The 23666-nt window shown below is 40.2% G+C and overlaps 1 protein-coding gene across 1 annotated transcript in view; it reads left to right on the top strand.

The window, feature by feature from the left end:
* Positions 1-391: 391 nt before the first annotated feature.
* The window catches only part of NRDC (nardilysin convertase), a gene marked incomplete at its 3' end in the record, with an annotated part of 30431 nt that continues 7156 nt past the window's right edge, over positions 392-23666 (top strand). Inside the window, exons 1-22 of the mRNA XM_082002865.1 lie at positions 392-603; positions 5293-5620; positions 5809-5890; positions 6463-6616; positions 8293-8366; positions 9557-9652; positions 10582-10704; positions 12190-12247; positions 13257-13330; positions 13521-13590; positions 13990-14067; positions 14487-14607; positions 14686-14744; positions 15351-15405; positions 17873-17977; positions 18250-18373; positions 18912-18998; positions 19607-19726; positions 20467-20518; positions 21674-21824; positions 22950-23077; positions 23425-23587. Coding sequence (XP_081858991.1) covers positions 407-603; positions 5293-5620; positions 5809-5890; positions 6463-6616; positions 8293-8366; positions 9557-9652; positions 10582-10704; positions 12190-12247; positions 13257-13330; positions 13521-13590; positions 13990-14067; positions 14487-14607; positions 14686-14744; positions 15351-15405; positions 17873-17977; positions 18250-18373; positions 18912-18998; positions 19607-19726; positions 20467-20518; positions 21674-21824; positions 22950-23077; positions 23425-23587 — 2499 coding nt within the window. The 5' untranslated portion in view covers positions 392-406. The remainder of the gene's footprint in view (positions 604-5292; positions 5621-5808; positions 5891-6462; positions 6617-8292; positions 8367-9556; positions 9653-10581; positions 10705-12189; positions 12248-13256; positions 13331-13520; positions 13591-13989; positions 14068-14486; positions 14608-14685; positions 14745-15350; positions 15406-17872; positions 17978-18249; positions 18374-18911; positions 18999-19606; positions 19727-20466; positions 20519-21673; positions 21825-22949; positions 23078-23424; positions 23588-23666) is intronic.

Here is a 23666-nt window from a genome sequence, read left to right as displayed (position 1 = left end):
CGGTTTGATTTCTGAAAGGGGCTGCATTTCCCTCCGTTTCTCTCCCCGTCTATGGTTTCCCCCACCGCTCTCACGCCATCAGCATTCTCTTCCCCAATCAGAGCCCCCCCGACCAAGAGAGGGCCTGGGATTGGTCCGTTTTCACCACCTGGCACCGCGGTGGGCGCTGACTGGCGCGGTCCGTAGCCGTCACAACCGTCACCGCTACTTCCTCGTGCGGCGGAAGCTGGCCGGGTCGCGGCGGGGCGGGGGCGGCTGGCGGCGGCGGCGCATGCGCAGTCTCGCGGCCGCCTTCGCACGGAGGGGCCGAACATTGCGGGCGGGGGCGGGGGCCCGCGGCCTGGCGGGGCGCGGCTGGCCGGTGGGTGCCGTTGCCCAGCCGCTGTGGTGCGGTGCGACCGTCGCCATGCCCGGTAGAAACAAGGCGACGTCCAGCTACAGCTGTCCGGAGCTGACGGTGGGGCAGCAGGCCGGGGAGGGCGGCCGGGACGCCAGAGGCCGCTCGCCTCACGGGGAAGAGGAGGACCGCGGAGACATCGATTCTGGCGCCAACCTTGGCGACCCCGACATCGTCAAGTCCCCCAGCGACCCCAAACAGTACCGGTGAGGGCCGGCGGCGTCGAGCCTCCCCCGGAGGCCGTTGGCCCGGGAAGGCTTAAGGCGGGGTGGCGGGAGGACGAGCCGCTGCCATTTGCAGCCCCCGGCTGGTCTCACGAGTAGGCTGGGGCCTCCCCTCCTCGCTTGCCTACGGAAAACCAGCCGCGGCCGGCGGGAGGAGGGGGGTGCCAGCCTGCCCCGTGTCCCGGGCACGCCGGGCGCTCCGCCTCGGCTGTAACCGCAGGCGCTTGAAGTCGGGCTCGTCTTGGTGACCGGGGGAGTTGGGGCCTCGCTGTGAAAACTGGGGACTGGGGCCTCGTGGGTGTATTTCTGCTCAAGATGAGCTGTCAGGTTTGTCTACGGGATTAGGCTTGGGGCTTGCATGGAAAGCGAAAATCAGTACTTCTTCAAAGACTCTGCTGTGGCGCTATGTTTTCGAGGCACAGCGATACTGAATTGTTACTTTGCAGCCCTCGTCCAGGCAGCCCCGTTCCAAAAGTGCTAAGCTGAAGTGTGAAATGCGGTTGAAATATTACAAAGCAGATACCAACTTTAAAAAAGTCTGTTACTCTTCCAGGTTTTAATGCAAAAACGTCTGTGAGTTGAGACAAAAATTACTTCTGTGCTGCCATTTTGTTTGTTGTTTTGTTTGTGTGTTTGTATGTTTCTGAGTAATACCCCTGAAAGTGCTAAAAGAGATCACCTTCCCTTGAGCGCAGCCCGCAGCGCCTGTGGCCTTCTCGCAGTGAGGGACTCCAGTGAGAACGGCCAGCAGAGGTTGAACACTTTGGATGCTGTAAGGCAGTCATTCTTGAAGGGACACTGTTATAACTTCTTTCTGTTAGACCCCTGTTAGAGATGATTATTTTTTTTATTGTTGCTCTTCATGATGTCTAATCTGTGCAGCCAGTGGAGAATCTGCCTAAGCCTGGGACTGAGTTTTGGATTTGCAGTGACATTGGTTGACGGGGAAATTCTCTGCTGGCTGCATGAAAAGGACTCTGCCCATTGGCTTAGGGAGAAACTTGCTCCCTCCCTTCTTGCCCTAATTCTTTGCTGCTTCCTCTGGCTCTCTGCCTGCCTCTCCTGCTGGCATTCTTACTCATGCTACTTTGCAGGAGCCTTGTCTTCCTGCAGAGTTCACAGTTACAGAGACTGTCAGCTTAGGAAACTTGTGCCTGTACTACTTGAAGCAGCGCAGTGATGAAGCTTGGGAAGTGCATTGAAAACTGTCCTTGGCTATCTATTTCAAGGCTCAGGAACCTTTCTCTGCACGTAGAGAATTGGCAAGTGTGTTTGTTTATAGCATAAAATAAACTAATACTGGTGCCTTCCAGAAATCCTACTCTCTGCGCTCAACAGATTTTTTTTTTCAGTTGGAAGCAGAGTCTCACATCTTTTCAGACTGATTTCCATTTGTGGGAAGTGAGGCTTGCGCAGAAAGACACAAACGTTGCCCTCAGGAAGGAGAACTTCAGTGTGGCTGAACATAAAGCCTAACTATGTCTGCTAACTATATACCAAACCTCCTAAGGAAATGTAATGGCAGCTGATTTGATGATGCATATACACTTTCTCCTCTGTTCATGCGTCAGTGATGATGTATACTGCAGACCAGTCACAGCGGGCTTAATGTGACCGTCTGTTGACATCAGTCTTAACTTAGTGGAAAATGTTATATTTTATCTTCTCAAATACAGTGATCATAAAAACAAAAGAGTTTTGCCAGAGACTGCAGAATGTATTTTCAAAAGTGAGTTTGTTGGGACAAAAATTATCATCATAATCAAAGTTGGTTTTGTTCACTAGAGCTATGAGTGGGTAGTTATCTTTACCAAAATGTATGTTTTATTTAAATTCATCCATATATGGAATTTCATGGGCTTGCATTGTTTGTTTTGGGTAACTTGGGAAATTAAAACATTTCTTTTAAGTGTTTACCATGCATTGATATGTATTTCAATATTTACTTAACTACTAAACAATTATCATTGATAGAAGACAAAACTTGGTATGAGAACAATCCTGTTTAAACGTGTCAAGATGTTTAAACAGTATCTCTAAGAATTTTAATTTTATTTTAAGCCATATTTGTATCAGTGCCTGTACAGTCCTTCAAAAAAGCAATTGGGCTGTGCTTGCTTCTGTTGCTACATTAAGTGATTGCATTTTTTGTACTGTATTTTGCATATTAATGGATACTCACGTATGGGTTACATTTGTCCTTTTCCATTGGACTGAAACATGGAAAAAGTAAAGAACACCTATGTCAGCTGGTGCCCCTGCTCAGTTTAACCTATACTGTTCTAGATTTTCCTGAAGTGAAATCTGATAGCCTGCAAGAGTGGCTTGGTTCAATTGTTGCCTTACTACTGGGTGCTTTCTGTCCTACCATGTAACACCCACAAGCTTGAAGACAAGTAATGTAAAATTAGTATCATCTGCTCCATTAGTTTAACAGAGGTATGTGGAAAGGATCAACAAGAGCTACTGGATACACCTGGATAAACAGCTTTTATGGCAAATCATTCTTCTGGAAGAATAGCGGTATTCTGTTCTCTGCTTTCCATGACTATCTATTGATCACGGGAAATGGGCCGTGAAAACCTGAAGAAGATGGTTGTATGCAGAGGTGAAGATGGTGGTTGTTTTGGAAGACATGCTGTAGCAAAGTTGAATTGTAGCTGCCTGGCGTTCTTGCTCTGAGCTCTCCAGGGGCTGAGGTGCCCGAGTGTACAGTGTATCTGTTTTTAGGACCCCTGTTGTGCGTCCAGAAGTGCTGCAGCTGCGTAATGCAACACATGTGTATGATGCAAACAGTTAGCAAACAGGCTTTCAGAATGTACGGATGATTAACTTTGTACCCAGACATTAGCGTGTATCTAGTACTATCTGTACCGCCTGCAGTTAGTCATAGCACCTCTGCAAGTTATGGACTATGTGCTGTCATTTGAATGAGCAAAAATGCACTTGTGCTTTTGATTGGAACAAATTTGTACTGCTCAGCGGTCCTACAGCAAGCAAAACGGGTGTGTTAATGATCATGCAACCCTGGCCCAGAGTAAGTGCTCTCAATTCCTGTTGGATGAGTGGTCATAATTCATAAGCTTAACATGACTATTAAACATTTGTTCTTTAACTTTTTTCATAGACTTGATAGTCCAAGAAGTGTGTTTTTTTTCTTTGTCCCAGAGCTGATTAATTCTTGTCACAATACCCCCTTTACCCCTTTCTTCCAAAGACGACCCCATGAAATTCAGTTAGGAGAGAAGTACTCGGAGTAATTTGTTAACAAGCTGGTCTGTGGTTTGCAGAGCCAGAGCTGGTGGCCCGCAGCTCTAGTAAAAAGCAAAACTTACACAGTCTTCATATTTTGAATTGGAATATCGATAGTTACACATGCTTTTATTGCTGGGAAACATTGAAATTGTGTAATGATAACCATGAGAAATCTCTTGTGAACAACTTTGGGAACCATGGCATTGGAAAACACACAACACGCCTTTCGTTTTTATTTTGCATACTTACCAGGTAGCTTAAGCTGGAAATCTGCTTTGAAATTCTGCTACTTAATTACGTTAGTGGCCACATTGCAAAGTTCTGATCTGATACAAACTTGGGGGTTGGCCTAGATGACCTTTAAAGGTCTCTTCCAACCCAAACTATTCTATGATTCTACGTTCTGTAACTCAGATTTTTCTGGAAGTGTGGGATGTGACCATGAGTTTGTTGCTAGCATTTTTTTTTGCTGGATCCGATACCACCTGTCTATGCCACAGTAGTTCTTAGGTTGGGCCAAGTATTTTCTGGATCCAGCATTCCTTCCTTTCTGCAGCTGGCGTACTAGCCAGCGCAACCTCCCATGGAGGGTGCTGGGGCTAATTTGACCAATTTTGACTGGCTATTCTGGATCTGATGGGAAACGAGTACTGCTGAGAGATCTTGTGGTGCAGAGGATTGGTGCTTGCAGTCCCACTCGGAAAAGTTGTAGAATGGTGCTGAACAGAGGGCTTGTGGATTTTTTTATATATATATATATACACACACACGTGTGCACACACATATAAAAAAAATTTCTATGTATGTATACACAGATCTCTCTGTATATTGGTTCTTAATAGGAACCCAACAAACCCACTGTGACTTACTAAGCCTGCAGAATAGCTCTGTCCTTTCTAACATATGCCTGCTACATCTGTGGACCCTATTTAACAGAAAGCATTGGTAGAATAAAATAAAATTAGGTTTCTGGGACCTATTTAGAGGCAAAGACTAAGTTCTTAATTTTGCCACATAATATATGTTTCCAAGAGCCTGAGAAACAACAAGCTATTGGAAGTTTGGGTTTGCCTATTCTAAGTACATGGAGTTTTCTCTGAGCGGGTGCTAGTAGCTTAAATATTTCACACAGAGAGAAATAAAAGTTTAAATCAGTGTCCCTGACCTTATGGGGAAAAGGGCTTCTGCTGCTACCTTTAATTGCTTCTTTCTTATTCTTACAGCTGTTGAATAGTGGAAGAGTGTTTTTACTTTCCCACTATAAAACTGCTCACCTTCTTAGCTACTATTAGATTTTCATTAGGAAGTCTCAGTTGAAGAGCACAGAATTATTATAGGAAATACAGAAATTTTTGCAATTCTGAAAATTCAGATTTGGGAAATGAGGGTTTTCATTGTAAATAATTATTCTTTCAGGTATATCAAACTGCAGAATGGCTTATGTGCACTTTTGATATCAGATTTGAATTACTTGGATGGTGCCCCAGCTGCTTTATCTTCAGAGGAGGAGGAGGAGGAAGACAATGACGATGATGAATCTGAAGAGGAAAGTGATGATGATGACGACTCTGGAGCTGAGATCGAAGATGGTAGAGAAGGTTTTGATGATGAGGACTGTGATGAGGGGGATGAGGATGAGGATGATGATGGAGATAATGAGGATTTCAATGATCCTGATGACAGTGAATTAGAAGAGCTAGCTGAAAAGGAAGAGACAAGAAAGAGAGGCTGTACAGAAAAGCAGGTATGTACTTAAAGCTGTAGGGTGAAAAAATACAGAGAGCTTTTTTGTCCTCTGAAACCTTATGATTAGGCATTCAGACTAGACCTTTTTTTATTGTGCCTGCCCTGATTGATTTATCTTGTACTTCTGTCACTTTGCTGAAGTATTTCTTGAAGCAGCTTTTACTGAGAGCATTGTATTTTCTCCAGTCTGCAGCAGCCCTCTGCGTTGCTGTTGGCAGTTTCTCTGATCCCGAAGATCTGCCTGGATTAGCACACTTCCTGGAACATAGTACGTATTTGCTCCTATTTCATGTTCTCCAGCTTCAGTGCAAAATGAGTGCTATCTAGCTCTGAATTTTTGTAGTATTTTAGTGTCATTTCCTATTTCAGCTATCCCAGAATTTATTTTCATTAGTTAAATAAATTTGTGATTTTATAAAAATACTGACTCAGTAAGGAACTCTTAATACGGGAGGTGTCTCATATACCCTTTGGCGGGCTATGAACTAATGTATATTAACATTCTTCGTTATCCATTAAATATAGGAGGAAGCATGTTACCTATGGCTTTATAAACTAGGCTGGAGCTGCAGACCTTTATCTCTCTAGTAAAGGATGATGAATTAGTAATGCAGGCACAGAAAGCACATGACATTTCTGACCAGATGTATCTTAAAATGCCACTCTGGACTGATTGATGCCAATCATGCCCAGAAAGGCCCTGTTATTTCCAGACTATTTGGGCCTCTACATGGGAACTGTGGGTCGGTTGTAGGTAGCACTGTGCTGGAGAGGAGTTACCATAGCTGCACTTAGGGATAACAAATGTCCTCTTGGTAATGTTGCTGATTTTTGTTCCAGTGGTTTTTATGGGCAGTTTGAAGTACCCAGATGAGAATGGGTTTGATGCGTTTCTGAAAAAACATGGGGGCAGCGACAATGCTTCTACTGACTGTGAGCGGACAGTCTTCCAGTTTGATGTGCAGAGGAAGTACTTCAAAGAAGCGCTCGATAGGTAACTTCATATAAATGGTGATTAAGTGTTAACAAATGTTTGTATGTGCATTGGTTGGGTGTAGCTATTCTTAATTTTGGGGTGATTAAGGCTCTTGCTGAACTTCCATAGGTATTCCTACTACTGCAGAGGATTTTAAATATAAGGAAGTATGATTTCCCTTTGGATATCCTACTGGTTTTCAAGGTAGTGCCTGTGTAGCTGCTGTGGGGTTACTTAGGATCCATGTGTAAGTCTTAATGCACGTAGCTTTTTGATTGTTTTACCACCCTTAAACTAGTAGCATTGATGACAGGAGAAATTTTATGCAGTGTGACAACTGTTCAGCGGGGAAGTGCTCCCAGAATCCCACCGATTCATCCTTTGAAATACCAGTCCTGGGAGAGTTAGTGGGTTTTTTAAAAGGGTTTTTTTTTTGGTTCCAAGTGTAATTCATCAAAGCGGGTGGAAGGGCAGCCTTGAAAGTTATGGTACAATGTGTGCATCAGAAGGATACGTTTAACCCAGTCCAGGTTATTCAGTCAAATATGTATCTTTTGCCAGAAAATATTTAACTTGCTCTTTTGTCGTGTGGGATATGTTAGTACAACAGAGCTCCACCTCTTGGCACAGTGAGCCTCTCCTTCAGTGAGAGGAAATTACTCGTTCGTAGGGGCATGTCAGCTGAGTATTCTCGATCTCAGGAGGAGAGTAGACTCCGCTGTGAACTTACTTTGATCAAAGTACATTCCTGTGATGATGCCAAGTGTTTGCACATTTTACCAGGTATTGCCTAAATTTTACTTTACTGGGCTAAATTCAGCTTTCATTTGCAAATTAGTCCAGTTTTTAGATGTTTGGAAGTGCAAAGAATCAAAAAATACAATTGCAGTCTGTCACAACAGCTCACTTAGTGGAGGGGAAACACAGAAATAATGAGTTCTGTAGAACAGCGTCTTATACAAAGAAGACAAACAGATGCTGCTGACGATTTCTGAACTCTGTCAACAATGTATTACTGTTAACCTTTTGCTTCAACAAGTTCAATGCATCACTAAAAAAACTGAACATATAAAATAGAAATATTAGATTTTCTGGCAGCCAGCTGCAGAGTCTTCATTCATTGAAGATTTGTCCCTTTCCATTGCTTAGTTCTCTGTCGGTACAGGAGATGTGTATCTGAATGACAACACTGACTTTTATAGTAGATAATAAAATTGTAATGGATATAAAAACTTATGTTTCAGGACATAAATCAACGGTTTGTTGCCTGGAGTTAGGAAGAAACTTTCCCTATGGTCATGTTGTTCCTAATGAACAACCAAGGATTTCCTCTGAGGCATCTGATACTGGTCCGTGTTAGAGCCAGACTAGATGGATCACTTGTCTGATCTGGTATGATCATTCTTAGGATGTAAAGGCAGATACTCCTGCATCCATTAGTGTCATACCCTACTGTAGCCAACCAATTTGTTCTTACTCTATTGAGCATGGGAGCCCTGCCCTTTCGTTTTTGAAGCTATCGCAAAACTGGCTTTTATCTTTCCTTAAGACAGTACAGTCAAGATGACATAATTTGTAGTAAGACAAGCAACGTTATAAACTAAAAATAGTGGAATTTGGTTTTAATCGTTGCGGTTTTTTGCCCTAGCTTAATAGACACTGAAGAAAAGCATAATAATTTTTCTGTTTCGTAGGTGGGCGCAATTCTTCATTCACCCGCTGATGATCAGGGATGCGATAGACCGAGAAGTCGAGGCTGTAGACAGTGGTAAGAGTATCTTTCACTGTGCGTTTACCCCATCTTCTTAAATAAATAGTGAACAACATGCTTATAGCTCCAGCATAGCCCCAGTGCTCTCTCCAGTCCTCTGTGGAGTAAATACAATAAGTCGAGGTCATTATGCTTGTCTTCTTTTTCTAACACCTTAATAACCACAAATTTGTTTCACAGAAGAAAATTGAGCCTGGCATAGAAGTGAGTGTTTACTTGATTTTCTAGTATGTTATAAATACTTCCAGGCTGCCTATAAAACTTCACTGTTTTGGAAAAAAAAATATATATTGGCAGATATACTAACTGTTTCAAATATGTATTCCACGTCTTCTTCATCTGTCCTCTGACAAGGAAAACTGAGCAATTTCATCTTTGAATTTAAATAAGTGTCAATATAAGCAAGGACCTGTCTTTGAGTTAAGGTGTGGTTTCTTCAACAGCTTAAGCCAACTTATGCCTTCACTTGCACTGCCTTCATCATGCAGGTCCACTCCTTCCCTTGTACTGACGCTGTAGTAATGAGCTGCCCAGTAAACTGTGTCAGCTTGATGAAGTGGCTGCAGACTAACCCAGCCAAAATAATTATTTTACAGCTTCCCTGTGCATGTTTCTTATTACCAGCAAAAAGAGGAACAGGAATATGCAGTTCGAGAGAGTGAATTCTTGATTTTGGCAGAATCCCATATTTAGATTAGAGTAAACTGATTGTAAAACTGCATTTCTGGAAACTGTCTTGCTCAGCTTTCAATTTCTTATTTTGTTACTAGGCTAGAAGTTTTTCTGTGTAATATATGGGAGAAGCAGGTTTGTAACTGCTCTCTGGCCCTTTCTGCAGGGCCTGACTCTGTAGAATATTGGTGGCCTTGTATTCCCATTAAATTTATTGGACTGAGAGCATTGAGATGGGACAGGTTGGGGCCTTACACACTTCCCCTTCCTTTCTGTACTTCTCAGCAATGAGCTATGGTTTTCCTCTTCTCCTGACTTATGTTTATTACTGCTAGCAAGTCCTGTTTCTTATCCTATTTCACTACTTCATCATACATTAAAACAAAACTATTTCAGTCTACATCTGTGTGGTATGTCTCCTTTTCAGTTTGGTTGGGCTTTTTGCTTTGTTTTGTTTTGTGGGAACGTGACCTCAAATTTTGATACATGCCACTGCAAATTATTAAAATCAACAGAGTATCAGCTAGCAAGGCCCTCTGATGCAAACAGAAAGGAGATGCTATTTGGGAGTCTTGCCAGGCCTGGACATCCTATGAAGAAATTTTTTTGGGGTAAGTTCTGAATTTATGTTCTAAAGTGGTGATAATACTTAAAACTTTTAACCACTTAAAAGATGGACTAACATGAGCTATCTTATTACAGCAAACACTAGCCTTGCTCAAAAGTGTTAGAGCAGTTCTTCATTTTACAGTAAAACGTTTGGGAATAAAAGCAGCTGTCTGCTTCTTGAGATACTTTTCATTCTGGTACTGCTTTTTGCTGATGTTAAAGCCCTAGGTGTATTATCATGTAACTTTCTGTTAGTGTAAAGGTGGTGCTCTCTGAGGCATCTCTGCTTGCTTAAGCTTGTTTTTTGCTATTAAAATTCCCTGGAAAGTAAAGTATTTCTGGATTTGTGTCTCAGGAGGCTTTTCAAAGTAAAGAATTCACTGTTGAACTTGCAGAAGTAGACCTTCATAGCCATGTGAGTGGCGCAGAAGGGAAATTTGTCCTTCCCCTCCCGGACATTACAAAGTCCTAGCTCCCTCACACTTGTGATGCTGGTGAGCATGTAAATTGCAGTGTGATGGGTAATAGAGATAGTCAGCTTTGAAATGTAGATAATTTTTATAAAATTCTGTAGTGACATGTACTGAACATCATATTTTCCTCTCTTTTCCCCTCCCCTATTCTGCAAGTTGTGCTGGTGAGGCTGGCAACACAGAGTGAGCTGTGTGATACACAGTATGGGTGATCTCATAATGCAAAAGGATTCTGTCCTCCCTTGTCATAGAAATGTCAACTGTCCTTATAATAGGAACTAAAAATTGGAAGATACTAAATTTCACTTAACATTCCTTTAATTCTGAATTTCTATTAGTTATTTTTAATGTCCCGACTATGACTAGACTCAGTGCCAGGGGAGGAAAAGAAATTCTCAGTATAGCTGGTCTTGATGTAACCGGTGTCTAGATAACTAACTACCTTTTGATGTTCGCAGGTAATGCGGATACACTCAAACATGAGCCTAAAATGAATAATATTGATACCTACACCAGACTGAGGGACTTCTGGCAGCGCCATTACTCTGCTCACTACATGACTTTAGTTGTCCAATCTAAAGGTAACATCAGTTGTTCCTTAAAAACAGGCTCATTGCTGGTGTTGGTAAAGTGCTTTTGGCACCAGTTCGGCTGTAGCCCAAGCCATTTTAGTGGGTTGTCCAGTCCTGCAGGAGGTATTTATATGTAGATTTTAGCCTGGTTTCCAAATGAAACTTGAGCAATTGTGCTGTGTTATTGTCATCCTGCCACTTCTTGAGAAACTTTTAACTGAAACTGTTGAATAGGTTCTAGATTAACACAGAATGTAAAATCTCAAAGATATATTTAAAAAAGAATCTTGTAGGAATGTGGAGTCAGACCACTTAAATTACTTAGAGCTGCTGGTTTCTCTGCTATCCACAGTGAATCTCCACAGAAAATAATGGGGAGACTGACACTGGGTCTCCCAGTTGTCTTGTTCTGTTTGGGGCTCTTTCAAAAGAGGTCTTAAAATAAAGCACGTTTCTCTAGGAAGAATAGATATTCTAAGTTTTTTTCTGCCCTGTAGCCTGAAAAATTCTATGCAAATGGAATTGAGTTTCATTTCAGCAAAGAACTTCAGACCTATGGGTTGTTTCTGCTGAGAAGAAAAGTTTCTTTAAGCATGTAGTAGACACCTGTGCTGAAAAGAAATAGTTGTGTGCTTTCAAGTTAGGTTTGTGCTTCGGGGTTTTGTTGAATGCTAAAACTGATCGCAGTTCCCATCTCTAAAATGGAGATTGTAATAATAGAGGTGGTAATTCTTTTCTTCTCCTATGCTTTTCTGTCTAGACTGTAAAATTCTTAGGGCATGGAATGCCTCTTGAATAATTGTTTACGTAGCGATGGATTGTAATGTTTCTTTTGATGATTGGGAAGAAAAGCATGGGGACTGATAGCAAGCCAGGCCAACTTTGTATTTCTATCTCTGTTAAAACAAAAGAAACTGTGAGTCCCGTGTCCTCCCCACTGCCTCCCCACCACTTTTTGTTGTTGTTGTTGTTGAGCATCATTTTTGGAATACAGAATGCTTGCTTAAACAAGCAATCTCCTATTGGTCATTTAAAAAAAAATTAAACTCCTGATTCTTGACACATTTCCTTTAGGAAAGAGGATGGGGAGAAGGAATTCTTAGCGCTGTAGGACTGTGTTTATGTGTGAAAACTGCTGCGTATGTTCTGGACATAGAGTCTAGCAAGTACTGGTGATCTTGTAGTTCCCTAAGCTGATAATTCCTTTTCGCAGTCACACCAGCTACTACTGAACTTTAAATCCCAGTTGTATCAGCCTGAGATTTCAGCAGTGTATACAAAACCAGAGCTATGACCAAAGATACAGTTCAATGAATATTAAGAATTGGCTCAAAGCAACAGCTTTGAAGCTTATAATTTAGAACTTTACAATTTTAAAATATAGTGACTTGCAGCCTCTTTAAAATAACTGAACTGGTGAGATAAGATAAAGAATTTGTCTTAGATCTTCAGGAAATTACATTTCAGGCTTTCTTTTTTTTCTCTCCTTGTTAGAAACACTGGATACATTGGAAAAGTGGGTGACGGAAATCTTCTCTGAGATCCCAAATAAGTAAGATTCTTTTGATCCATAAAGGCATTACAAATTATAAAATTATCTGTTCTTAAAGTAACCATGTTTAAAAAACATCCCTTACTGGAGAAGCTAAGGAAATCAACATCTGTTAATTAACATCCTTATCCAGAAAAAAATGGGCAACTTTGGAAATTAAAGACTGGCATTAATTGTTTCAGGTAGACTTTGTTTATGCTTAACAATTATTTAGCCTGCAAGCTGTGTGGTGCTAACTTGCAGCAGTGTTTGCTTAATATACACAGATACCTTGATTTTAAAATAAGTCATTCAAACCTAGATTCTAGTTTTACATTCTCATCTTTGCTTTATGTCAAAAGTAATTAGCAGCAAAATAAATTAAGACCATATCTTGAATTTAAGCGTCATCCTTAGGATGGTAACTGGTTAGAGCTTGGTCTTTTTTTTTAATAATTCACTCCAATGTGCTCTCTAAAAAGGGGGTTCTGCAAAAGCTTATTAACTTGAAAATCACTGTATTTCCCCTCTTTTTTTCTGCTTTTGCAAGATGTTTATTTCTTTGGTGCATGGAAATGCGCTTGTGAAAGTCTAATGCCATACAGAGACACACTTGTCTCTCCCAACCCCCATCCCTCTTGTTCCCGTTCCTCCTTCCCCACAAAACAATCCGTCAGGATTCTGTGAATCCAGGACCAACTCAGGAGGTTGCTTACTGTGCTTGGCTTTCCTTTCCCTTGTTGCGAAAGCAAGCTTTTTATTGTTACCGCCTTGGACAGAAGGAGAGGGAGGAGTTGATGTGGTATCTAAATCTTGAGTAATTACTCTGTTGTGTGGGCAGAGTACAAGTGAATCCCAGGTTGCCTTCCACTTCGGGCTGGGTGGAGCCTCGGCTGCACCCTTTGTCAAGGGCCATTTTCTGGTGTCCCACCTCTGTCATGCCAGAGCTATGGATGCTAACGTCTTGTGATTAACTCAGTGTAGCCTTGAATCCTTGCCAGTAACATCACATTTTAATTTTGCTTTTAAGTGGTTTACCCAAACCCAGCTTTGGCCATCTGACTCAGCCTTTTGACACACCAGAATTTCACAAGCTTTACAGAGGTAAGTAAAATAGATTTGTTTAAATGTTTTGAATACATAGCTTCGTATTTCCTCTGAGAGGTCTGGATACTTTGTAGAATAATTCTGTGGGGTTCTGAATACATTTTAACCATTCTGTCTGCATTATGTAAATTTTCTTATCTATGTCTATTCATGTATATTTATATTCAAAAAATGTATTTGTATTCAGTTGTTCCAGTCAGGAAAGTTCATTCATTGAGTATCACTTGGGCACTTCCACCACAAGAACAGTATTACAGGTACAGTGATGCTGCATTTTACATCTGTCATGTTTATGTTGTGAATATTTTTTTGACTTTCACAGCAGACCAAAGAATCCCGTTGATTTGTGGTACAGATTACTTTGGTTCCTGTAGGGGAACGTTTTTTTAAATGAATTAAACTGATGCAGTTACAGTTCCTTTTATAAACTGGGTGGAACTGGTACACAGCTGGTTTAATGTTATTCCTCACTGACTCAGATCAGTCATTAAGTTCTGAACTCCCACATTTTTAGCTTATTATCCTAATGCTGCCTGAAAATGTAAGACTTGCCATGAAGAAACAGTGTATATTTTAGTCATTTGTCTAGTAATTTGAGTTCTTTCTGTGAAACGTATTACCTCCTGGCATTTAATGTCCTTCAAATTTTCTTTCAGGGTGAAGCCTCTTCATTATATTTCCTGGTTGGTGGGACATGAAGGCAAAGGCAGTGTTCTTTCTTTCCTTAGGAAAAAGTATGTCTTTTTAAGCATAGCTATCTATTTAATGCTTTGCTGTCATTAAAATAAAGGCAAAACCTATTATTTGTGTGTATATTTTCTATATATATAAAAGCAGGCCAAGTCTGCTTTTCTCTATCAGCATTTTGTAGTGATATTCTCTAAATTGATGATACACCCAAGTAAGTTTCTGGTCTGTGATCCATGGATACATAGTATCTGTGACTGTTCTTTAAGAGATCTCCAAAAGGTAACTTAGTTTTTTCACTGTTTTTCTTAAATTCTGTATCCTGAGGTTCTTATGTTGGAAAAGCTTTGTGTAAATTGTGAACAGATTGAAAGCTATTGAACTAAAGCTGTGATAATGCTAATTGTAACTAAGCTCAAATAAAGCTGAAATGAGCACCTAATAAGTACCTTTAACTCTTCCATAGATTTTGGGCTCTTGCATTGTATGGAGGAAATGGTGAGACAGGATTTGAACAGAACTCCACTTACTCCATCTTCAGCATTTCTGTGACTTTGACTGATGAAGGTTACAAGCACTTCTATGAGGTATAGTTTACTGCAACTTGATTTTCTTACTGTTTTTCTAATGTTTGGAAAAATTAATCTGTTTGTTTCTGTCTGCAGGTGGCCCATGTTGTATTTCAGTACGTGAAGATGCTGCAGAAAAGAGGGCCAGATAAAAGGCAAGTGGTTGCCACTGCAGCAGATATTCGCGAGATTGTCCTTCTCCATTAGCCTTTTATTTGTAGTGTTTGCACTTTTTGTGGAGTTACTAGAGCATAAACAGCGAGTCAGTAGTAACATTTGTCTGTGTGGGAAACATACCAGTTTAAAAAAGTTTAAAAATTAATTTCCTAAATGTTTATGCATCTTTCTTGGTGCTTTTAGTTAGATTTATTGTGATCTGACTTCTAATTTTAATAGGCTGAACTATTGTAGATGTAAGGTGCGTTTTTGCATTTACTTAAATAAATTTGTGGAATAAATCTATGGAAGTCAGGTCTGTGGTGGTCTGGTGTTAGCCTTTATGACAGTTTGGTATCAGATTTTACCTCTGTAGTTAAGTCTCTTCCTCTTCGGAAAATAACAGAACTTTCTGCCAGTTGAGAAATGCCCTTTTGGGTGGATGGGAGGTGTGTGGAATACTGGCTTCTATGTCTCGTACCTGAATGAATCACTGAACTCACCCTTGATGTCTTTCCTAGAAGATTGCTTTTTTTCAGATTCTTGATAAGTGTTGTGCAATAATGGAGGAAATCCACTTTTATTCTGTCCTCCCTCCTTTACAGAATATGGGAAGAAATCCAGAAGATTGAAGCTAACGAATTTCACTACCAGGAACAGGTATTTATCCACTGTTTTGTGTTGATATATGTAAACCATAAAAAGGATTTCTTGTTAACCTTGAAACACATTTTCAAAGTTCTATTCAACCAGAAACAGATTATACACTTAATGAGGCTGTATTTTGCTGAAATTATTTGTATTCTAGGCAGAGAAATATTGTGACTTTTTCCTTATCAGAATTAAATGTTACTTTTTTCATTCTCTACTTGGTGGGTAGGCTCTTTTTCAGTTTTAATCAATAGGCCCTTGTGTGTGAAGTTCTGTGCCCATTAATAGTGCTCGGCAAATTGTTTGGGGCTTTTCAGTATTTTTCCCTAATTTCACTTTTAAGCTGCTTTGGCACTGCTGATTTCTGGGAATAGACAAGCAGCTTGTGTGAAGGGTGTGGCTTGCTGGTGACCTGGCCTCACAAAGGCTAGGATGCTAATGGCCCCCTTGTCTGCTGTTACAAGATTACACAGTTAAATGTGGTTTACTGAAATAGCAGTTAGCAAAACTCTTACTTGTTTTTATTAAAGAAAAAGAAGGGAACACCATTTAGATAATTTGAGAAGCCTCATTTCATTGACTTTCTTTCTTACTACAGTTAGCCGTGTTCTGTTTCTTATTAGGTAACTAGGTTTTTTGAATGGCACTAAAATTTCATTTTGGGAAAACAGATCCATATACAACATATATAGCTTGAAAACGTCACTGAGGTTTGTTGGTTTCCTTAAGGTACACAGATGCAGGAAGGAGGAAACAAAAATAAAATGGGAAATACTGAAAGTGGAGTTTTTTTCTTTCCACATGCTCCAAGTATTTTCAGACGCTCTAAGACCTGCCAGTCTGCTGTGAGCATCAGGATGTTAGAAATGTCAGTTTTAGCAAATCTGTGCATCTGTAGCTCTGCCTTCAAAATAGCATATGGAGGATATTGAGTGTCTTGAGTGGCCTTTGAATAACAGCAGTGGTATTTGCAAGTGATACAGACAGCAAGGACTGCTACCAACAGCCCCAAGTGATAGATAACAGAGCGGTGGATTTCTTTGGTAGGAACAAGTTTACACCGATTTATAAGTGCATTTTTTAAATGTCTTGTGGTGTTTTTTTAGTGGAATACAAGTTTTATTAATTCGTTAGCAAAGTTCAACTACTACAAGATTACAACAGATTGTCTTTGCCTAACAAAAGCTTTCCCAAGAATAGCAGGGAAGAACTAAAAATCCATGAAGTGTGGCTATTTAGTATATTGGACATAGCAATACCTGTTGCCCTACATACAGTTTTATGATTCTGTCTTTAGTCATTGCCAACAGAGGCTGTCCAATTTGAAGTTTGACTTTTTCATCAAAATTAAGCTATTTAGTCCTGAAAGGTTCTTGGTGGTCTTGGTTCTTTTTAGTACTCCCAGCTAGAATTTTGTGTTCCCCAAAACTGTAACTGCTCTAACAGACTATGTATTTCATGGTATCAAGCCAGGTGGAGGTAGAAAACACCTGAGTTTACACTGGAGAAATACCTCGTGTTAAGAGTCCTGTCTTTTTGGCCAGTTGATTTTGAGTGATCATTAAGAGATTACTGACAATTCAGGAATTTAATTCAAAAAGCAAGGAACAGACACCTGTATGTGCATTTGTAACAGGGTTGTGCCTCTCAGGGACAGATGAATGACTCAGTCATGGTATGACACTCTTCTGGTTAATGGAAAGAGCTGGTATGTGACCATCCTAAAGAATAATGGTCACAGAGGCATGGTTTGAGGATAAGCAGTTTTGTGCCCCAAGAGAGGTTTAATGTTTCCTCAGATGTACAGTGTCTTAAGAAATTCTTGGTCATGTTTTCCACCACATTTATAAGACCCAGATGTGTCAAACTCGCCTCTTTTCAGGCAAACTGTGTTCTGTATCTGGACACAGAGTCTGTACGGTGTGATGCTGGCTAGTTCAACAGAAAACCAAAAGCACTCAGCAAGAAGCTCTCCACTAGACAGTCTTACCCAGTTAAAAGGCAATCTATACTTTCATGTCCAAATAGGAGAATCTCTTCCTCCTCACACTGCACATCATGGCAGAGAACTTAGGAAAGAAGTAGAATTCGAGATACTCATGCAGCAGCAGTTCCTCAGCTTCCAGATCACTTTAAATCTTGAATTGTGTGACTCTGCTGATGTTCCCTGGAGGCAAGGAGCACATTCTATTGGGTTAAAGACCTAACCTAGTAGGTTTCATGACTGTGAATGCATGCTCAAGGCCGTTTCTTCTATAAAGATGGAGTCTGGTATTTTGGGATTCTCACAGGAGTCCGGAGCATTAGATATAGTTATGAAATATATTTAGTTTAATAACCAAAATTAAATGCCATAACAAGCACAGCATGCATCTCATGCTCAACATGCCTGACCAGTCAAGCTCGTCTCAGAACAGGATATTGGTATTTTAGTTGTCTGGTTATGTGAAAAATAGCTTTATTTATTTACTTACAGACAGATCCAGTTGACTATGTGGAAAGCCTTTGTGAGAACATGCAGTTGTTTCAGAAGGAGGATTTTCTGACAGGAGACCAGCTCTTGTTTGAGTACAAGCCTGAGGTAAATATTCTTTGAACCCTGATTACATGTTTTGATGTAAGGGAACTATAGGCGTACCATACAATGTGGGCACATATATAGGCATAAAATTAGGCACAATACAGGCACAGGTTTTGTATTAATGAAATCACTCTTTCTATACTCAGAAAGCAAATCTCCTTTTTTGTAAGCTTATTATGTCTTGTTCTTCATATGTTCAGACTAAGAAGTCTTTTCTGGGTCAGGCAGAGCCAGAGTTGTATTTGAACTGAAATACTGTCTTGAACTTGTAGATCATTGCTGATGCCCTTAACCAGCTCAGTCCTCAGAGAGCCAACCTTGTTTTGCTGTCTGCTGCCAATGAAGGCCAGTGTCATCTAAAAGAGAGGTGGTTTGGAACACAATACAGCGTGGAAGGTAAAACAGCAGCTGAAACTTAGAGAATGTCTGTTTCATGCATTAGAGAGATTAAAAGGCTGACAACACAACATCCAACCACACAGAAGCAGGGAAATGAATCCTCAGTGCTTTACTGACCTCGCCATTAGTCGAATACTCTGTCCTACTCAATAATTGTTCTTCTTTGTTTGATATCAGTTGATTCCCACTCCCTAGTTTACAATTGTTTTAGGAGATGGGGATCCCAGGGAGCCCTCAGCTTGGCTGCCGTTCAAGTCCTGAGGAGAACACAAACAATGAAGGACAGGGTGTGTTGGTAGCTGGATTGCTGATGTAGGCGGGATTGATTTACTTTTAATAGGAGTGCTTCAGTCCTGCTCCATGGGAGTTTGTAGGAAGGGATTTGGAAAGAGTTATGTTGAATAGGATGACATTAAGAAACTCCTATCGTACTGCAAATCTTCACGGAGATAGCCAGGTGATGAGATGACTGGCCTAGGAAATAGGACAGCATTACCTTCCTGTTGAACTAAATGCATTTCACTTTTTTTAATAGATATTGACAAGTACTGGAGTGATTTATGGGCCAGTGACTTTGAGTTAAATCAGGATTTACACCTTCCAGAAGAAAACAAATACATAGGTAAGGCATCTGAGCATGAGTGAAATCTTCCCCCAGTAATTTATTTGACAATTTGCTATGGTTTAGAAACAATCTTAATTTCCATCTGAACATCAACCTGTTTTTACAAATTAAAAAATAGAGCCTTCTGTTCACCTGAATTTTATTTAATATTCTTTATTTATAAGCTTGAGAACTGAGTTTTTTCTAGGGTGTAAACTTATAGATCGTGTAGCCATAACAGAGCAGGCCTTACGCAGTCAGTGAGACTTAACAACAGAGCTCCAGACACCTTAGAAGAGCAATTTTATTTGCTTAATCCTGCTGTTTTTGAAAGCATCTAGATATGATCTGGCTTTGTTGGCAAAACCAAATGAAAATAGACCCATAACTTGTATCCTGGATGGAATGCAACATCACCGTTTCTGTGCCGCTTCTGAGCCACTGGTGTGGAACTGAAAAATAAATGTTCTTTGGGTCCAGGAAAGCATTATCACATATAATTTAGGAATCTGGGAGTGGGAAAAATGTATTTTGTTGATAATTTTGAAGATTTTCATGCATGTAGTCTGGCTGTGTCTGTGAAACCCACTAACTTCTGGTTTTGGTTTGGTTTTTCTTTTTGCTAGCCACTGACTTTGCTTTGAAAGTTGCTGACTGCCCTGAGACAGAATATCCAGTCAAAACACTAAGCACACAACAAGGCTGTCTCTGGTACAGGAAGGATGATAAATTCAAAATCCCAAAAGGTAAATGCCATAGAGCTTTCTGAAGAATAGGAAGTCCCTGTTTTTACCAGCTGGAATTTATGAAGGCAAATAACCCATGACAGTGTTCACCATTTAAACTCAGTGTTTACTGACAGCTCTTCTGTGATCTTTTTCATATGTTTATTTGCTACAATAAAAGAGAAGCAGGTGAACTACCTTACAACAAAGAAACCCTGCGGATACTTCAGGTTAAAAAGTGGAATTACTGAAATATACTGACTTGTGAATGTCTGACTCCGGACAGAATTGGGCAGACAGAACATGATACTGAGACAATGACTTGAGAACGAAGGAACATGTTAATTAAAGAGACTATAGTCTCTTCTACTGAAAGAGGAAAATACAGCCCAGATCTGAGACAAACGTGGAAAATATATTGCTGCTTTCAAGCAGAGTGTCACAATTTTTAGTGTGTGTTAAACAGATGTTTTGTGGAGTTTTCTTGTTTTGTTTATATTGGTCACACCATGTGAGTTAGTATTCTGCAAAGCACAGCTTCGTATTTTCTAATATTTGGTATTTTTAAGGGAAGATTTTGGAATTAAAAAGATGATGTTTGATGAAGACTTAATATAAGCAAAATATATTCTTACAGCTGAATGACCGTTTTCATTAGACTTAAATTGTGACCAAAGAACAACCTAATGGAAACATATTTGACCTTAGAAAGCTGTCACTTTTTATACAATTGCTCATTTAAGTTTTTTTTTCCCCACTAGGTTATGTTCGATTCCATCTGATCTCTCCATTGATACAGCAGTCTGCAGAGAAGTAAGGATTACATTATTTATGCTTACCTTGCAGAGTAACTAAATTACCATGCCTAGCTGAAAAACCATGAAGAGAGATTAATTTTAAACTGGAATAGAATAAGGCTTCCTTTTCTCATGTTCTTACACACTTTCCTCATGCTTTTATCTGTAGCTCAGCAAGGGTGGTTCTGCAGCAGGTTGCTGTAGCAAACAGATGCATAGGAGTTTCATGGTGTGTTATTCCCCAGTGCAAGTTTTGAAAATTAGTGTAACAGCAGCAGTGCAGGTACCAGAAGGAAATGCTTAGAGGAGGTGGTCCTTAAAAGAGCAGTCCACAGTCACATCCTAAACCAGCAACTTAAGAGCCTATAGGAGCAGGTGAAGAGGGCGTTGGCAGCATTTAGAAACCAACTGTTCTTTACACAGACCTCGAGGTTATATAGCTGTGCACGTGCTGCGCTTCTGCTAGTCTTGTACTAGTATTGCCATTTATAACACATTTCATAGTGCTTTTACCATAAGCCTCCTGAGACCTGCACAAGTAATGTCTTGGGAAAGCTTTTATAAATCTGTTTTCATTGGGGCTTTCTTCGTTTGAACTTTGAATTGGAATCCAAGCAATAATAAGAATCTGAAAGCATGGACTGCAATTTCCACGTTGCATAGCCTGATTTGCCCTAGCGTATTATTTTTTTATCTTGATAGATAAATAATCCTTTCATTACTCAAGTCTTCAGCATAGCTGGGTCCATCTGTCCCCCATTCCTTTACACAAAGTGTAATAATCTTATTTTCTGTGATTATTCAATGTTTTGAGCCTTGGCATGTGCATTCCTACCTTGAAGAAATCTTAAATCATGTGAAGCTGGAATCTTATTCATTGCAAAGAATAGTTGAATGTCAAAATATTTTTTAAGTAGTGTCGTGTGCTTTCTGGACAAAAGGAAACTTGCATATTGTATTTCCAGGTTTGTTGAAAATTTCTTTTTGAATCTCACTTTATGAAGTAAAAGTTAAGTAAAGTTTAAAGTAAATTTCTTTATGAATCTCATATTAATTTCTGTTGGAGAACTTCTTGTGTGTGCCATCAAACTCATTGGGCTTGATTTTTATCTGTCTTCTATTCCATCCTTTTTTTCATTCTTTTTAACCCTCTGCCCTTTTCTCCATCCAGCATAGTTTTATTTGATACATTTGTAAACATCCTTTCCCACAATCTTGGTGAACCAGCTTATGAAGCAGATGTTGCTCAGTTGGAATACAAGCTTGTAGCTGGAGAGCATGGCTTAGTCATTCGAGTGAAAGGATTCAATCATAAACTACCTGTAAGTACTGCTGATCTTCTAAATGCTTTTATGCATGCTGCTTTTCTCCTTTTTCACCCAGCAGCTGGAGCCTAGCTGGCTGGGGCTTTACATGGGGTTTTTTAAATTGGAAAATTTGTGTCTCTGTTTGGATACAGGGTAATGCAGCAAATGCTTTTTCATGGGCTTATGTGTATAAAGGTGTAGTTTTATTCACTTACACAAGCTCAAATTACTGACCGTAGGCTCACTTAAGAGAAATCTTCCTTTAATTAATAACTGTATCTCCGTTAAGACTTTAACAGCTTTTCCTTTGAGAAAAGAGAGTCCCCTGTGTCCACATAGAGTGTTAGAGCCTCTCCATCTAGAAGCTAAGGCTTTTTACATGCTGTCTGGAGAAGTATGGGTGAAAATAGGTTTTGTTTACAATTTGGAGATACAGCTTCTGAACATAATCATTTTGGGTGCAGTTTTTCTTTGTTGGGTTGCTAAGAGCTCACCTTAAGAGGATTGGGGGGTCCCTGTTCCCATTGTCTAAACGCTGGACTTGTAAGACGTGGCAAGCACAAACAGAGAGGATGTAGTGATGGAAGAGGTGAGAAATGGCCAAGCTTCTGCGCCTTTCATTGCAAGAACTTGGCTGGAGCTTTAACAAGACTGTTAATTGTCTTACTGACTTATTAATGTGAGGTTTAACAGAAAAAGTCAGAGATGCAAAAATAGCATAGCCTGAATATTCTTTTTTTAAATGACTGTTGTTCTGTTGTGACGTCATTGTGCTGGTCGGCTGTAAAGGGAAAAAACTGGAGTATCTAATACAAAAATGTTGGGAGTTACAGGCTAGGTTTCTTTCAATAGAATGTGGAAACTCCTGTTGATTCAGGGTATTGAGCTTATTTCCTTCACTTTTGAAAAATGCTGTCCTTTTGAAACTGACTAATTTGGTATAGAATTGTTTAGTGAGGAACATCTAACAGAATTGAGGAATGTGCTTTAGTACCACTGCATGTCTCTTATGTTGACCAAATAATGATAATTTTTAAATTATATAGGATTAAATTTAAAGTGGTTCTTTAAAAAAAAAAAAAAAACCCACAAACAAAACCCCGCCAAACCAACCCCATCTTAAAACCATTTTCTTTACAGCTTCTATTTCAGCTCATCATTGATTATTTGTCTGACTTCAGCTTTACTCCAGCAGTTTTTGAAATGATAACAGAGCAGCTGAAGAAAACATACTTCAACATCCTCATCAAACCTGAGACTCTGGCCAAGTGAGTTCTGGGGGAGGGCAAACAGTGGCTGCACAGCAAGTGTGGAGGTTGAGCTGAAGAGCTCAGAAATTGCTGCTCTGTGCTCATGGAGGCTTGGTCCAGGGTCAGCTTGTGGCTTGGAGAGCTTAAGCAGCTCTGCAACCAGTGTATCAGACATGAGGGTCAGATTGGGCATCCAGGTAGCCACTGTTCTGAAGTGACCTGTAGCCACCATCAGGTGCTGAGGGTCCTCGGTGCTCCTGGGGACCACCTTCCTGTCTCCTGTACAATCCTCAGTCAGAAATGGGGTCTCTTACATTAAACAGCTCTTGACGGCCTGTGGTTTTGTTTTCCTTCTTGAATTGCAGGGATGTGCGTCTCCTGATTTTAGAACACGGCAGATGGTCCATGATAGATAAATACCAGACGCTGATGAATGGCCTTTCCATTGAGTCTCTCTCATCCTTTGTTAAGGCTTTCAAATCACAGCTATTTGTAGAGGGTCTCGTGCAAGGAAACTTCACGAGCAGAGTAAGTACAGCTTCAGCAGCTGACGCTCACTCAAACTTGTTCTTAAAATGTGCTTTAACACAGTTGCCACAACTCCAGC

The sequence above is a fragment of the Phaethon aethereus genome (genome assembly GCF_964289735.1).
Source record: "Phaethon aethereus genome assembly, chromosome: 8".
NCBI classification, from domain to species: Eukaryota; Metazoa; Chordata; class Aves; order Phaethontiformes; family Phaethontidae; genus Phaethon; species Phaethon aethereus.
The sequence above is the reverse complement of the archived record's forward strand: the minus strand, read 5'-3'. Positions and strand labels throughout refer to the sequence as shown.